The 17,685-nt window shown below is 34.7% G+C and overlaps 4 protein-coding genes across 4 annotated transcripts; 3 read left to right on the top strand and 1 right to left on the bottom strand.

Annotated features, from left to right (window-relative positions):
* Positions 1-8,659: 8,659 nt before the first annotated feature.
* Cbr-srd-39 lies at positions 8,660-10,725 on the top strand (the record flags this gene model as incomplete). Its single annotated transcript, XM_002645538.1, has 5 exons — positions 8,660-9,100; positions 10,029-10,222; positions 10,272-10,344; positions 10,409-10,487; positions 10,538-10,725. The coding sequence occupies 5 exons, from the start codon at positions 8,660-8,662 to the stop codon at positions 10,723-10,725; spliced, it is 975 nt and encodes a 324-aa protein (XP_002645584.1).
* A 178-nt stretch (positions 10,726-10,903) lies between these two features.
* CBG28018 lies at positions 10,904-10,987 on the top strand (the record flags this gene model as incomplete). The annotated part of the gene is made up of 1 exon (XM_045240400.1): positions 10,904-10,987. The coding sequence occupies one exon, from the start codon at positions 10,904-10,906 to the stop codon at positions 10,985-10,987; it is 84 nt and encodes a 27-aa protein (XP_045098413.1).
* A 1,219-nt stretch (positions 10,988-12,206) lies between these two features.
* Cbr-srd-36 lies at positions 12,207-13,849 on the top strand (the record flags this gene model as incomplete). The annotated part of the gene is made up of 5 exons (XM_002645537.1): positions 12,207-12,503; positions 12,545-12,682; positions 13,035-13,240; positions 13,477-13,555; positions 13,601-13,849. The coding sequence occupies 5 exons, from the start codon at positions 12,207-12,209 to the stop codon at positions 13,847-13,849; spliced, it is 969 nt and encodes a 322-aa protein (XP_002645583.1).
* A 361-nt stretch (positions 13,850-14,210) lies between these two features.
* On the bottom strand, positions 14,211-15,934 carry CBG05281 (the record flags this gene model as incomplete). Its single annotated transcript, XM_045240399.1, has 3 exons — positions 14,211-14,500; positions 15,114-15,236; positions 15,880-15,934. 3 exons carry the CDS (start codon positions 15,932-15,934, stop codon positions 14,211-14,213), a joined length of 468 nt encoding a protein of 155 aa, XP_045092896.1.
* Between the last annotated feature and the right edge of the window lie 1,751 nt (positions 15,935-17,685).

The following is a 17,685-nucleotide window of genomic DNA, read 5'->3' as shown; positions in this document are numbered from 1 at the left end:
TATGCTTGATAAAAATATGAAATACAGAATTTTCCTACAAAATACACTTAAAGGAGGTCAGACATAAAAGAAAAGCTCAGGGGTACAGCGCCGCTACCGGGTGAGCTACTGAGGCGCAAAGGCGACTTCCGACCGATGGTCTACATAAGCGTGGCGCGATTTTGTCCCCCAAACTGTCCCCCAAACGTTTTCCTATCTGGCCCCTATCAACGACTCTATTTTATAGTGAGTGCGAAATGAAAAAGTGAAAAAGAAAAAGTTCTTCAATTTATGAAGGTTCGTTATACGAAAAATTAGCAAAAATGGTCAGTTTCCATAGTCGCATAGTTTTGTTGGATCTTTTAGAACTCACTTGCAATGGTTGTGTAGAGTTGGCACAAGAACACCGGAACATACAGAAACAAGGGTAGGACTACTTGGATGGTGAGACCCTAAAATTTCAGAAATGACAATTCAGTGAGATTTGTGAATTCTTACTTTCAAAAATGTACGAGTTTGAGATCGTTTAGACTCCGAAATAGTGTCAATTGTTGACGTGATTTTCGAAGACACTTTTCTTCAAAAAAAAAAACGTTCATGAATGTGAATAGCCGTTTATCAAATCTTACCTTCTGAGAAATTCTGCCGTAATTGGGATGCCTAACACTAAAGTGTTAATGATAACATAATTGATAGCGCTCGGCAAAACGGATAGATCCACAAATCCTACATTTGCATAATCGGTGAGATTTTGGTTGAGAATGTAGTAATGTTCTCGGATATCTGCAGGCCATGATTGCATGAAAATTAAGAAGACTTCACAGGTCTGGAATCGAGTGGTTAGATCAAAAATTGCTACGCTTCTTCAAGATTTACCACAGAAACAGCAACAATACTGATGAGTATTCCTGCAACCGTACCAATTCTCTTTTTGAAGGGATCACATATTCCGAAGCGTCGTTCAGGAGGAAGATCTCTACGATGCTTCGGTGACAATGTACCGATATAATACATACAAAGTCCAGGTACAGTACCGTTTCAAGCTTCTTATTCTGTAATCCTTCTTATTTCCAGCAAAACCAAAGCACTGAAGAGTGTCAGCCGATCGAGATCTTTTGCAGAGGTTCATAGATGCTGAGAGGAATGAAAAGAAGAAGGCGACATTTGAAGAAGGAGAATGTGCAGTTTGTTATGCAAAAATTTTTAATTTTTTTAAAAGGACCTATCCAAATGAGATATGTGCCTAAGCTATCACGCGAAATGTATCTTAAATTTTGTTGAGAGTGAAGCTTTGTGCCCATACTGTAAAAATCCTTATTTTAATGCTGATGATTCACCTGTTTTGTATTAATTTTTATTTCTACTTTGTTATTACTCATCTAATAAATTTTTCTCGTATCTTTTTTTGCTACAGGAAGTTGGGAAAAAGAGAAGGGCCATAGTTGTTCCGGTGAAACGAGAACCTCACGTTTTAGAATTCAAAGGTTTTAGAAAAATAATTTTAGATAAAAACTACGATTTCTTTTTCATTTAAATCGAAAAGTTCATATCTAATCTAACATTCTCATTTTAACCTTTGAATTCACAGAATTTCTGAAAATTCCTAATTTTTCAGCTATTCGCCCATTTCTGAAAGACAACCATTCCTGGCCAGTTTTTGTACTAATCGAATCAAAGTCTACCCTTCACAATTTTCAAAGCTTTCGGACATTTGAAAGCCGAGCTCCAGATTCTTGAAAATTGTCAAAACCAACTGACATGAAAAAGCGTATTTGTAATCTCATTGACTCGTACTGTATTTGGATGTTTTGCAGAGTTTCGTACTCTCATTTATTCATAAAATGACGCCTCTATACTTTCACAAGAATATTAGGTTGGCGGGAAAGTCTTTGTCACTTTTTCAATAGTTTATTTCTCAAAGAAAAAATAACCGAATAATTAATTATATTGTCCATCATTATCAACAACATGTCTCCAACGTTCCCTCAATTTATGGATTCCATTGCGGTAGAATCCAGCCGGGCGTGAGGCAAAGTATTGTTTGAGTGCCGCTTCGACCGCTCCACGGGAATCGAAGCTTCTTCCTTCGAAGGCACGTGTCATATCGCCAAATAACCAATAGTCGGAAGGAGCAAGATCAGGAGAATACGGGGGGTGAGGGAGAACATTCCATCCATATCCCATCAGCTCCTGCTTCACTTGTTTCGAAACATGTGGGCGAGCGTTATCATGTTGATAGTACACTTTCTTGTCTTTCAGGGCCGAACGGTCGACTGCTTTCTTGAGGTTTCGTAGTTGAGTAGTGTAGAGGTCTCCAGTTATTGTTTTGCCCTCGGGCAGAAGTTCCCAGTAGATGGGGCCGTCCACTCCCCACCACACAGAGAGCATAACTTTTTTCGGATGAAGGTCGGGTTTGGGGACATCCTGTGGGCTCTCTCCTTCTCCAACCCACTGGGATTTCCTGTGGTGATTATCGTAGAAGACCCACTTCTCATCTCCGGTTATTAGCCGGTCCAGCCATCGATCGCCCGCGTGGAGAGTGAGAAGAGTAATCGAATCGTCGACTCGGCGGTCAAGGTTGGCTTGAGTCAGGTGATGAGGTATGAATCGACCAAAAAGTTTTCTCATTCCAAGAGACTTCAAACCTTCAAGGACTGTGCTATGGTGAACTCCGAATGTGACAGCTAGTTCACGGCTAGATTGAAATGGATCCGATTGCAATGCGTGCTTCAGCTTGTCCAAATCCAACTCACGGGGTCTCCCAGAGCGATCCTTTTCATCGAGCGAGAAGTCATCTTTTTCGAAACGATGGAACCAATTGCGAATAGTATTGTAGTGAGGGGCATGTGTGTTGTACACATTCTTCAAGAAAGTTTCCGAATCCTTCATCGTGGTGTGAGATAGGAAGAGGTAAATCAAAACATGTCTGATGTGAATAGCAGTGGGAACAAACATATCGTTTCAATTACAGATGAGGAGCAGGGAAGGAGATGGGGACTTGTTTATATGGAAGGTTCTTATCACCTTGTTATTCACTAAAGTCGATATCATACACAGCCTCCATATACGAGAACAGTGATTAAACAAACAGAGTGACAAAGACTTTCCCGCCAACCTAATATCTTGAAATGTAAAGCGATAGCCGTAATTTTCTGAAATTTCGAAAAGTCTGATATTCTGAAAAAAACGAAAGTTACGAAAACTCGAAAAAATGTTGGAAAATTCCGAAAAATCAAAAAACTAAAGAAATTTCCGAATATTCCAATTATGAAACTTTCTAAAAAAACTTTCTGTAAATTTCAGAAATTTTCGGAATTTTCGGAATTTTCGGAATTCAGAACGGATCGAGTCTTTTGCTCTATGCGGAACTTCTTCATTTTTTTTAAATACTTAAAACGTAACAATTTTTCGAAATTGTTGGAATTCATGCAATGTTTGAAATTACCAGAATGTTCTCGAGTTTAAATAAATGATGAAAGCGATCACTACAAAATATTTTTTGTTCTAAATTATCTTTCAGGTTTGAATTCTTTCTAATTTTCTAAATTTTAAAAATTTTCTGCAATTTCTAAACGCGTTTAAAATTCAAAACTTTCTTGAAATGTTGAAATTTTCCTGTAATTTTGAAATGCCTTGAAAAATTTTTCTTATTTTATGGGATTGCTGCATTTCTAATTCTTCGATTTTCCCGGAAATTTTGTTGCTTCATCTTCTTGGTTCACCTCCTAACGAAGAATATTGTTTCCTCCCCAACACGTTTTTAAATCTCGCAAATTTCGTTAATATTTTTTAATTCCCGTTAATCTCTATTTTAATTTCCTTTAATGTTTCTTTTGTAATCTATTGTAACCGTTAATCTTTCATTAAACATGTAGTGTTTCCTCGTTCGCAATTCTTTAAAATTGTGGGATTTTCGTTTATCTCTCTTTCGTTCACGGTTAATCTCTCTTTCCCGTTAATCTCTCTTTTAATTTCCGTTGATCTATCTTTTGCAATTTCTATTAATCTATCATGTAGGGTTTCTTTACCCTTTTCAACTAGATGATCATTTAAAAGTGGGCGGAGAATGATGTGACCGTCGGCCATCAGACTTCGTTTTCTTCAGTCTTTCTCTATGACGACCTGACTGAATGGACGTCTAATTTATTTGTTTTGATTTTTCTGGTATTTCTTACTATCTATTCTATTTTATCGATTCGCGTTCAAGGTTAGTGAAGAAGTATCAACAGATACATAATAACATTCCTGCGGTTTAGTACATTATCAAAAACAGTAAGGAAAATAGGGAACGAAGACTTTAATGTGATTCAACTGTTCCTGACAAATTCGAAAATTCAACAAATATTCATTAGTATAGATCCAGCATTTCTGGGAGTGAAAAAATAACAAATATTGTAATAGCCAGAAAATTTTTTCAAAAAAAAATTCTAAACTTGAAAAAGACGATGTCAAGACAAACCTAATTTGAAGAATCATATCACTGTACAATTTAAAATTAAAAATTTTTCTTCTCCGTTTTGCCCCATAATAATAGCAAAGCGTATTCCTCTAGTGAAAAATAACGCAAATAAGGTATTTGCGTAGATTTCACATTCTGATTCCGTCATAGTCTCCGTAATCTCCCATTTTATCTCAAAATGACAACAAAATAAATGGTGAACCAGGAAAACCAATACGTTATAAATCTTCCTTCCGTCCTAAGTAAGTGATGATGACGCAAAGAATCTATTACATAGCAAAATTTGTTCTCTCAGTCCCTGTCTAGATTGATCTAGATTACTGTTTTGAAATGCGTAGGGCGACCAAAAAGAGCGAATGCGTTGGATACATAGAAAAAATTGCAATAAAAATGAAAAACGATTAAAAATGATTTTTGACAATTTTTAACCTTCAAGTCTAAGTTTTTGTCACATTTCCGTTTTGAGCGTCAAAATTCAGAAAAATCAATTATTAGGACTTCTGTACCTTGTTAGAATAACACCTTTGTTAAAATTAGTCGAAAGTTTATGAAAAAATAAGACGTCTACATTTTTCTTTTTCCAGAAATCTCCAATCAAATTCCGTCCATATCCACATCACAAAGAAATAGGTATCGAGATTGACGGCGTCAAAATTCCCGACGTCGACATCATAGAAGGCAAAATCTCGAAAATGACGTTCCACATTCAGAAGCCATGGATAAAATATTTTGAGAAAGTTTGTGGGCTGAGTTAGAGGCGGGTAATGATAAATTCGAAAAAAGGCAGAAGTCGGATTCAGAAGACGTTTGAGAGATTTTCGAGTTGCCGAAAATGATGTACGAAGATGGAGATAACGTCATAAAGAACTGTACAAAGAAGCAAAAAATGCACACCATCTTCTCGACGAAGGAGAATATGAAAAGCTGAAACAAATTTGCTCTATTAAACTGAAGGAAAAATAAGTTTCAAGCATCCTGGAAAACTGAAAAATCCAACAATTTCAGACAAAACTTTAAAAGTCGTCACTTACAGTGCGCGTCGTTACAGTGCGCGTCATTAGGACCCCCTTCCCAAATGAGTGTTAAAATCAAGAAAGACAGCTGAATTCTGTCATCGCAGTTAGATTCAGCGTGTAGAAAAACCTACGTCTACAAATTTTCAAAGCAATTGAGCCATTTTTGAGCTCAGAGGACTCAAAATTCACTTTTTAGGCCGCGTCATAATTATAGGACCCCCCTGGAAAATGAAAAACCTCAAGTTTTTTTTGAGAAAAAATTGAAATATTTTTGTTGGAAATAGTTAAATTAGTCTTGAAATAGCCTATTCTGACGTTTTACACAAATTTTGATTACTCTAATCGAGTTTCAGAAAAATTTATTTTCAGACATTTTCGGGATTTTATGGGTTTTGGAATAAATCGTGAATAACTTTGCTGCTAGGGGAAATTTTTCCCTGAAATTTGCAGGGAACATTTTAACAATGCACATAATCGTGTTGTAAGTGTTCAACGCATATCTGAGCTCCGGCAGCTCAACATTGAGCTCGCGCTTTGAATTGAAAAAAGTATACCCAACTGAAACATTTTCGAAGCTGTAAAAAATGTTCCAAAGGTTTAAAAATTATTCTTCTGTGCAAGTAATTAATTTTAATAGCAATTTTGATAACTCAGAACATCTTCCGAACATTTTTTACAGCTTTGAAAATTTTTCAGTTGGGTATACTTTTTGAGTTCAAAACGTGAGCTCAATTCTGAGCTGCCGGAGCTCAGAGATGCGTTGAACACTTAGAACATGATCATGAGCATTGTCAAAATGCTCCCTGTATATTTCAGCAAAACATTTCACCTAGGAGCAAAGTTATTCACGATTTATTCCAAAAACCTTAAAAATCCCGAAAATGTCTGAAATAAATTTTTCTGAAACTCGATTAGAGTAATCAAAAATTGTGTAAAACGTTAGAACAGGCTATTTCAAGACTAATTTAACTATTTCCAACGAAAAAATTTCAATTTTTTTCTCTAAAAAATTTGATATTTTTCATTTTCCAGGGGGGTCCTATAATTATGACGCGGCGTAAAAAGTGAATTTTGCGCCCTGTGAGCTCAAAAATGGCTCAATTGGCTTGAACATTTGTAGACGTAAGTTTTTCTACATGCTGAATCTAACTTCAATGACAGAATTCAGCTATCTTTCTTGGATTTTCCAGAACACTCATTTGGGAGGGGTTTTCTATAATTATGACGCGCACTGTAGTGATTCTCAATCAACTCAAAATTTCAGTTACTCCGCAATTGATGTAGCATCAACATCAGCCTCTTCAACGACACTGTATCTACCTTTGGCTCCGGTTTATCTTCCCTACAAAGGATAAAGGTCCAAAGAACGGGCTGCTGTCCGGAACCAATCGAAATTGACCCCGTAATCGAGCCGAACACCGGTTCCTGTCCTCGTCATTGCAGAATCAGCGACTCAAACAGAAGCTAATAAATATGTTGAAATTTTTATTGATGTTTGAACTTTTAAATAAATCATTCAATAAATGATTGAAACCATACATGTAAAATTCCGGGCCGGGCCTGAGGAAATTTTCAAGGCCCGGGCCCGGTGTCAAAATTCTGTATTTTTGAGCCAAGCGCTCTCAATATAATTTTTTCCATTTTTTTTCGTATTTCGGATTGTTTGTCTGTCTGATCAAAAAAGATCGAAAAAACTCGAAAAAAAATTTTTTGGTCGAAAAAAATCACATAAGGGTCCCCCCTTATGTATTTTTTGAAAATTTCGAAACTAGTGAAATGACAGGCCCGCCGGACCGGGCCGGACCTCCGAAATTCCGGAAAAAGCCCGGTCCGGCCCATTACAAGTATGATTGAAACAACTTCTCTTGATGATGAAACAGATAAAAACAGACATTCAACAGACAAAATGACTAGTAATTCTTCAGCTCGTTCTGTCGTTTTCGCTTTACAGGGATGTTCTGAACGGAATTCAGAAATTCTAAAATTCCAAAATTTATTACCGATTCGGATTGAAATTTTTGAAAAATCGGAGTATTTCCGAAGCTTTTTTTCGGAATCAAATTCTCATTGGATTTTTTCCACAGCTGTTTTTTTCTTAATTAGAGTTTTTTGGAATACGGTATGCCACAGTCGCACGCGAAACGTTTCCTTGTGGGTCTCAAGAAGAGTTACTATTTTTATTTTTCGCGTTTCCAAAAAAAGTTTTCTAATTTTTCTTGCTTTTGTTATGGGGACATGGGATTTTGCTAATTCCAATACTCATGAAATGGTAAAAATTGGAATATTCCTATATTCCAATATTCCTAAAAATTTCAGAATGAGAATAATCCGAGAGTCCGAAATTCCTAAATTTTTGAAACTTGGATCTTTCGAGATTTCGAAATTCCGAGATTTTTCGAAAATTGGATTATTCGGAAAATTTCACGTTTCGAAGATTTTAAAATCAATTCCAAAAAAATTCAACATTCCGAATAGTTCCGAAAAAGCCAATCGGAACATCCTTGTCCCGCTATGAGCCTAAACTTCTTTTTCCGATCTACGCTGGTTTGATGTTGTTTGACCTTCAGCGAACTTTGATGCAGTACCCACGGACAATTATTTAACTTTAAATGAGAAAAAATGATTCCAAAAGTAATTATCCAATAATTCACAGAGGGCGTGGGATCTGTCTTTCTGATTTTTTCTTTTTTTTCTCGAATCATATATCTATATCATTGAACCAACATTTCTGAAATTCAACAGAAACATCTCGGGATTCCGAATCTTTTTATTTCCTACAACTGCACACCATCTCTGCGGCAACGCCACCCATCTGTGACTGAGTTCATCATTATCTGAAAAGAAAAAGAGCCAAAACTTATTCAACCATATTAACATTAGTATTTTTCTGATATTTCTTTACTATACTATTCCATACTACACAAAGGATTTGTAGTCGAGATCAAAGACTCTATCCCATGACCCAATAAAACTCTTTTTTCTGTACTCCAACTTCCTGGATATTGCGTGCGCAACAAGCAAAAAACAGGCCGAAAAACTAAATTGCGCCAAAGTCACATTTTTCTGCACCGTTTTTCCTGTTACTTCAAATTCAATCAAGTGAATCGGCTTTTCGGAGGTTATATAAACCTAAAAGCTTTCTCCCAAACTCAGTCAGTCCATATCCAACACCTTTCCGTCGCACATTCCCTTCCATTCTGGAAGAATGTCGTCGTTGGAGCAGGACTATCGAGACTTTCTGGACATTTACTGTCCAGCCTTCTTCTTTGCTACACTGATCATGCAATTCATCGTCCTGTATTTCATCATATTCTTTGCTGGAAAGATGTCGGCCCCATTTCGGATCATGCTCGCTCACACATCGATTTGTCAACTCATTCTTCTCTTCATCACAATGTCCTGCCAATTTCGGATGATTTCATCTCACGTTCCAGTGGAGGTGCGCGTCTATGGACCACTTCGATTTGTCAAAGCAATCTACACGTATACTCTTCATCAGGCCTGGCAATTCTTCATGTTCATGAGCGGAATGACGATCATTGTCACCCTCTTCTTCAAGTTGATGACTGTTAATGCAATGTTTGCCAAGAAGTGGCCGATGTTCATCGCTTTTTGCATCTTTCATATTCCAGTCGTTTTCTCTGGGGTGAGTTAGGGAAAGGTTCTGGTAAGAGGGAATAGTTGAAAAACAAGGGAGTTAGTTGGAATTTTAGCTTTGGTAAAAAATATTTGCCCGCTTATGAACTTCGCAAAAAACCCTAATGTTTGAAACTAGAGTACCGGTTGATTTAATACACAAAAACATATTTTTAGTCGATTTTCGGAAATTTTGACTATTCTCAGGAGACTGGAGCTCGGCTCTCAAACTTTAGACCACTTTGAAAATTTTGAAGTTTAGAAAACATACCTATATTGAAAACTTTGCATTCGAAAACTTTGAAAAATCCTGGCTTTCTAGCTGGTTGGATTCCTGCATTCTTTCAGGTTTTTGATATAAAACGAAAAAAAAAATGTGTCTTTCAGAAACCAGCAAATATTTGAAAAACAAGGAATTTTCGAAAAATTCTGTGAATCTAATTTTTTAGTCTAAGTCTGTTTAAAACTCTCCTAAGTTTTTTAATTGATTGGAAACTTGACAACCCAGTTCCATACTTCTGCAAATGGTCAAAAGGGTGGAAAATCAACTGAAAAATATTTTTTTGGATAATTTATTGAGCAGTACTGATTATGGGTTTTTATAGAGTTTCAGTTCTTTTTTGAACAAAATTATGTTCACATATGCAATCATTTTTTTGGACAAAATTTTGTGAATTTCTGAAAAAAATTATCCAATTTTTTTCTCTTCTCTTTTCTTTTCGTTTTTCGACATTTCTTCTAACTTCACTTGAATGTTTTCTTTTTTCTTTCACGATTTATTCGAAATTCAAATCAATCAAGGTATGAGATTGCATGATCATCCATCAACATTGCAGTATTAATTTCAAGTCAGTGAAAAAAAAACAAGTTAAAAAAACAAAAAAAAAACAAAGAGCGTTTTCTATGAAAGCATTTACGGCAGTTTTATTCTATTTCAGGGTCTCGAAGTTTACTTGGTTATCACTGCGGCACTTCCAGCGGAAATTCAACAAGCTCTTGCTCTCCGAAACATTGATGTGTCTCTCTATTCTGTAACTGGAACTCTTCGACTTCAAACTGTCAGCCTGATTAATTTCATCATCATGGTCGGAGCAGTTTTTGTGTACCCTATTGCTAGTTTCTTCATCGCAGCGTTCGTTTGCAGAATTTTTCAGTTTTTCACGTTGTTTTCATATTTTCAGGCGCACTCTGTTCTTGCTCAACCGTCACGTTCTTTCGAAAACTGGAAAAGCGGAACATCGTTCCTTCATTGCCGTGAGTTCCAGAGTTCAAACATATAAAAAAGGAGGAGAGGGATTCTTAGTATAAATATTTTCAGGGTCTCTGCCTCCAATCGTTGCTCCCGGTTCTCACTTACTTCCCGACCTTTGTTCTCTACGTTCATTGTGTCCTCACAGGTTTGTTAATCATTGAATTTCGAAGATTTGGATGACTAATATAATTCTAGGAACCGAAATGCTCTTCCAACAGTACGGAATCTACCTAATGCCAACCACTCCAGCTCTCATTGACCCATTCCTCACGTTGACCTTCATGGTCCCGTTCCGGAATAGAATCCTGACTTGGGTTGGACTCAGAAAGCCGAGAGTGGTTAACTCGAACAATCTTATGAGTGTCACAAGATCTTTCACTTAAATGTTTGATGTTCGTGTTTTTTAGATTCCGCTGTCCCATTTTGATGTCATCAATTTTATTTCGAGTGCTTCTCAGATTCATCTTCTTAAAAAGTGATGAATGAGGAATTTGACTTGAGTGAGATTTTATTGCAATTTTTACAGCCACCTGCGGAATGGCATGTTCGGAACTTTTCGGAATGCCGAAATTCCGATTTTCGAAATATCGGAATTTCGTTACTTCGGAATTTCAGAATAAAAATTTTGAAAATTCCGGAATTTAGGAGTGTTCCAACTTTGAAAATTACGGAATATTCTAAATTTGAAAATTTCTAGTTTTGGAATCTCGGAATGTTACGATTTTAAAAATTTCGTAATTTTTAAAAATTCAAAGTATTCCGATTTTGAAAATTTCAGATTTTCGGTTTTTCTGATTTTTTGAATTTCGAAATTTCGGAAATTTCCGATTTCGAAAATTTCAGAATTTTTGAAGATTCGGAATATTCCCATTGTAAAAATTTCGAAATTTTGGAATCTCGCATTATTCTAATTTTAAAATTTTGAAAATTTTCGTATATTCCAAATTCTCAAACTTTTGGAATTTTGGAATATTCCGATATGGTAATTTTCGAATTTTTGAAATCTCGGAATACTACGTTTTTAAAAATTTGGGGTTTCAAAAATTTTTCGATTTGAAAATTTCTGAGTTTCAGAATATTCTGATTTTGAAATTTTTTGGAATTTTTGGAATCTTAGAATAATTCGGTTTTGAAAATTTTGCAATTTCGAAATTATTCAATTTTGAAAATATCAGAATGTTGGAATCTCAGAATATTCCGTTTTTGGAATTTCGTAATTTTTGGAATTTTTTGAAATTTTCCAATTCCGTTCCGAACATCCCTGTGGTACTTTTGTGCCAATTTCAAAGCAAATGATTGATTGAAATACTTTGACAATTTTTTTTCTTTTTCTTCCTTTCCTTCTTTCCCCACTCACACTAGATTGCTCATAAGAATTTTGATTGTTCCGGATAGTTTATTCCTGAGCAATCCAACATTTTATTTTGAGTAAATATCAATCAGTGAGAGTTCACGTGTCTTCTCAAACAACCCCATTTCCACCCTAACCCTTCATCTCCCCTTGTAGTGTTTCATTTATTATTCAAAATTTAACGTTTTTTCTTTCCTGCCAACTTCCAATTTTTATTAAAATGTCCAGTAGACTTTCTTCCCTCTCTCCCCCTCTCCCCAATTCAATTTCTTCCCACTCCACAAATGTATTCTATTTTTATTAATAAAACCAAGCATGAGCAAAAACAACCACCACTAAAATCACATATTATGCTTTGGTTCGTAGAAGCTGAATTCTTCGAAATTCGCAGATACGAAAAGCATACGTGTTTCCAATTCAATGAGCATTATCCTCTTCTCATAAGATTTTTGTCATTCTCACTATACGTTGCTTATCAGTATCTCATCATTATTTCATCAGTATATAACAAAAATGTTGGCTGAAGAGTATAAAACAATTCTATCAATTTTCTATCCAATATTTTTTGTAATAACCCTAATTGCTCAATTATTTCTAATGTTCCTTATCATTAAACACTCCCCAAAAAGCATTCACATGCTAAGAATTATTCTTGGGCTGACTTGTATTTTTCAAATCATTCTAGCATTTTCTGCATTCTTCGTTCAAGTTAGATTTGTCACTACAAAAAAACCAATTGAGATGTGGAGCTATGGCGTGTGTAGACATTTTGAGCCTTGGATTTGTTATTGTTTCTATCAAACAGAGCAGGTGAGCGGGTGTTTTAAGTATCCAATAATGGGTTTTCACAGATGAGTGCGATGGCAAGTGGACTCACAATCTATGGAACGTTTTATTTGAAATATAGAATGGTGAAAGGGGTTCAATTGACTAAATTGGAAATAATCAAGACTTATGCAATGTTTTTCTGCCCTTTCTTCTTGTCTTTGGTACTTAATTTTTGATTTTACAAGGAAAACTCCACACCTTGTAAATTTTGGTGAAAATTTTGGGAAAGGTTAACAATAAACTCTCTAAACACTTCTAAAAATATTAGAATCGACTCGCCAGTTGCAGCCGATTTATGTTAGTTTCAGTATCAAAAATCGCCTTTTCAGTGTAAAAAAGCGATTTTCGAAGACGATTTTCTCAACATTTCTGGTTCTAAAATGTCATAGAACTTGAGAAAATCGTCTTTGAAAATTGTTTTTTGCACTAACAAGCAATTCATTTTCATCAAAATCTGAATTCACGAGGTGTTGAGGTTGCCTTGTTAAGCTGAAAACAGATTGAAACTTTCAGATCCTCGTAATTATCATTATTAAAACCCAAACTTTGAGCTGGGAATCTGAGGAACAACTTCATCTACTCAATTATTTTCTTTACGCTAATGCAGATTATCTAGCGATTGCCTCTCTGAGTTTCTCAAAATGGCCAAACACATTGAATCTTATGATATTCACATCTTGTATAATAGTGATACCAATTATGTGTTATTACTGTAGAAAGTGAGTCAAAAATTACCGTATGCACTCTAATAGAAGGTCACTTGAACATCCAACTTTGAGCCTAAATATCTTGGTTTGTGTAACCGGTATCAAAACGTGGTCAACTGGCAAAACATTTCTAATAATATGATAAAAATTAGATCATTTGACCGTTCTTTGATATCTAAATAGAGATATGCGGGTACAAAGTTGGCGCATTAACCGTTTTGGTTTGTTTGAAAATAAAACCAGTTCAGAAAAACGTTGAGTCAAATTTACCTCCAACTTGAAAACATGTCAGCTCCTCGGCAAAACTTGTACAAAAGTTTTATCATGGTAATTAATTTATTTTTATTTTGCCCACAAAAAAACATTTTCCAGGGACTATCCGTTCAATGTTCGTTGCCATATATTTTCTACGTCCCGATTTATACGCTTTACTATTATTGCTTAATCACCGGAAGAGAAGTGTTATTTCTGGAATTTCATTTGACTCTTGTGCCCGCACTTCCTGCTATCATTGATCCATTGGTCTCCGTGTACTTTGTGACTCCTTTTAGAAGAAAAATAATGAGATGGATAAAGCGAGAACGCGAAGTGATCAGAACCACTAGTGCATTCACTAAATGAGTTTGTGATGCGCGCAAGATTTATTTTGTATAAATTTTTTAAAAAATTTTCTTATTCACCCCAATTGAAAGAACGCGTTATCGAACCAGAATTGTCTGAAAATCAAAGTTTACAATTTTACAAGTCTGACAGTGCTAATAACCGGTATTTGATGATGCAAGTGGGACATCTTCTGAGGTTTAGTATTTTATACCTGAAATACATAATGGAACACGTCTTCTAAACAGCTACAAGTTTATTAGGTTCGGAAGAAAAAAGTACAGTAAAATAAAAATCTAGATAAAGAGAATCGGATCTAAAGAATTACAATCAAATCAAGGGATTTTCTTTGAAACATCACTGAAAAAAATAGACTTTATTCTTAAAAATGAAAATGCCAAGGCTCTCTCATTTTTGCTGCTTTTTCCGCAAATGCGTTTACATCAAACGCGGATACGGCAACGCGAATTGTTTTGACTTGTAATTTTACAAATATTTCTCCAATTTCAATGTCCACTTCTTCAGGAATGTTTGTCATCCTTCGTAGTGATTTGATCACACTTTCTTCAAAAAAATCAAGCCAATCGTGAATCTCAACTTTCTCATCAATCGTTTTCCACAGTTCTAATGTCTTGTGCTTTTCGAAGAGAAATTGCATCAATGCCTTGAAATCTAAAAACGATTTTATTTTTACTATCGAATTCCACAGTTTTTTCAATGTATTTTTTGCGGAAAAATTTGTTATTTTCATATTTGAAAAATGTCTGAAAATGGGAAAATCGAAAATCTAGCACTGTCAGATTTTCGAATCGATTCTTAATTCCTGTTTGGCAAAATCTTCAAGTGAATCCAATTTTTTCGATTTTCGAAGAGTTGCTTATTTTCCGAAATTCTGGAATTTTAAAATCAGAAGTTATTGAATTCTAAAATTTTAAAATTCTGTTATTTTTAAATTCTGAAACTATTAAATTCTAAAATTCAGAAATTCAGAAATTCAGAAATTCAGAAATTCAGAAGTTCAGAAATTCAGAAATTCAGGAATTCAGAAATTCAGAAATTCAGAAATTTAGAAATTCAGAAATTCAGAAGTTCTGAAATTCTAAAATTCAGAAATTCAAAAATTCTAAAATTCTGAAATTCAGAAATTCAGAAAATCAAAAATTCAGAAATTCGGAAACTAATTTTCTTCAATTTCAAGAAACTGAAGTTTGAAAATTTAGATATTTCATAATTCAAAAAATAAACGAACTCTCAATTTTCTTCATTTCCTCCACGAAATCTTCACTTCCGTCTTCAAAATAGTCGACAATTTTGTCCACCATCTTGGCGAATCGATCTTTTTTAGAGGGATCTGGGAAGAACCCTTCTTGTTTCAAAGAAGCTTTCAGAGATTTTGGACGGAGTTCTTCTGAAAAATGTTATTTCAAAATTGGAGAACTTGTTTTTTTTAATCTAAAAATTCAATGGTTCTTTTTGGAAGAAAATAATCAGTAAGTTTTTTTTTTGAGTTTTGTTTTTTTCCAAACTTTTAACCCTATTTTTTAAAAAGATTTTCAAACCAAATTTTCTAAATTTTTCAGCCAATTGTCCTAGAGTTTTAAATCAATTATTCTTGATTTTTCAATCAATTTTCAAAATAATTTTCAGACCAATTTTATGGATTTTTAGAATCATCAAAATTGAATTTGTTTGAATTCTGAAAACTCAATAACCAACAAAAACTTTGTTAAAATTTTCAAGTCAGATTATTTTCGTTTTCCGTCAATTTTCATAATTTTCTATCAATGTTGCTCATTTTTCTCCAACAAATATTTATAACATTTTTCGTAACTTTTGATGACTTTTCCGGTCAGATTTTATGGTTTTGAAACCAATTTTCAAGATTTACTAGTTCATTTTTTCCTAACACTGACCACGGACTCTCTTGCGTCTTTTCCTTTCTTCTTCTTCCGATTCTTCCATTTTTTTCCTTTTTAGACTCTTCGCCTGTTCCCTTTCTTCTTTTTCTTTTTTCATCGCCTCTTTTCTTTGTTTTTCTTCTTCTTCCGGACTCATTTCATCTTCCTTTTCCATGAGAGCTTCGAAGTCAAAATTCGGAATATCCATGATTTTTCTGGAAGCTCTTATTAATAAAATAATGAAGCTCTTATAAATATAAAAAATGATAAAAAATGAAGCTCTTATTAATAAAATACAAAAAGCGAGGAGTAGTAAAAAAGTCAATTTGACTTTTCCAAGGTTCTATTTGGCATGTGTTCACAAAAGCTGAGAATTTTTTCAAAAGCAACGCGGTTGAAACCCATGAAAGCAGAAACTGCAAACATTGTAAAAACTGACAAAAAAAGAAACAACGCAGAGGGAGAATGTAAATGAAGTAAAAAAGCCATTCATTTTATATACAGTCTCTTTGATGTCTTTTGACGTTTCATATTTTTGGCATTCAAATGCAAAATAAAGCTCACTCACAAAAAGAGAACAGGAAAAAAGTATAGTTGAAATGAACGTGAGATTTGAGAACTAAATAAAAAGGACAAGGATTTTGCGAACAGCCAGTTGGCTTCAGTTGATATACCTCCTCAGACTTAACATCTGCCGTTTTCTTCACGACACGTCGAACGTTATGTGAGGTTCCTCACTGCTGCATAGTCAAGAAAAAAAAGAACTCTTGAGTTCCACAGAAAAAAGTCTATTGCCGAGTCTTGAAAGATGAAGAAAAAGTTTGGGTTTTCTTACACCACACGTGTTGTTTTTCTCAAGTTTTTAAAGTAACGGGATTTTCTATTTTTTATTGTCTTTTTCAAACATTACAAAAATAATTGTTTTGTGAAATACCAAACTCACAAAAAAGGGAGGGCTATTAATTAAGAAGTATTTCACAAAAAAAAACTTAAAGAAATTCTGAAACTTCAATTATTCCTCGTGTGGAAAATTTGGATCTGGAGAAGCCGGAGGAGTTGCGTTTCAAGCACTGATTTATCAAATGAAAAGTCTTGGAAAATCCGTCGTCGTTTTCCAAAAGTTTTTATCTCCAGCGGTTCTGAGGAAAAATTGCTAAAAAAGTGCATTCAATACGGAATCCATATTGAATCCGGATGCTCAGTCATGGGATCCGGATGTTCAGACAACCCGGAAATTGCTAAATCTCACGAGAATAAAAGTCACAAGCATAAAAATCAGTTGATCATACTGCAATTTGAGTTCAATCGCGATGTCCTACAGTAACCAATGGACTCTAAAAATATTTTAGGGTGTTTTCGTTTAAGACACATTCTCCGACAGAACCAAAAACAGTGCTGTACAGAAAAATTCAAACTTGTTTTTTCTGGCTTATTTTTCATATATAGACTTCTAAGGTATATGAGATATAGTATGTCCCGACTTGTCCCACACCTGCAAAAATATGGTCGTGGGGAGTCTAAAAATTTTTTTTCAAAAGTGAAATAAGGGTTAGGTTTTATTGTAGACGTTTTTGAGCACTATTTTGAACATTTTTTGTATTGGCACTATATTTATATTCTTCCATTTTCCCTGGAAAATTTTTTATTTTTTGCAAAAAAGCAATTTTTTGGACCAAAAAATAACCGTCCTGGAAAAAATCTCCATTATTTTATAAAATTAAACATAAAATTTAGGTTTTACATTAAAAAATACATCAGAAACTGTTTTGAGATAAAAGATAAACCTGAGCCCCCTACGAGTTTTGGGCCAAAGTGTGCCCAAAAATGAGGATTCACCATGTGGGGGAGTACATGGCAACAAAAATTCGACCAAAATCGACCCTCCCCGATATTGTTCGAATTCATACCAGATGTAGTATTTATGATGTGTAGTATTCTGGCAAAGTTTCAGAATTCCAC

This window comes from Caenorhabditis briggsae (genome assembly GCF_000004555.2).
Source record: "Caenorhabditis briggsae complete genome, chrX, whole genome shotgun sequence".
Lineage (NCBI taxonomy): Eukaryota > Metazoa > Nematoda > Chromadorea > Rhabditida > Rhabditidae > Caenorhabditis > Caenorhabditis briggsae.
The sequence above is the reverse complement of the archived record's forward strand: the minus strand, read 5'-3'. Positions and strand labels throughout refer to the sequence as shown.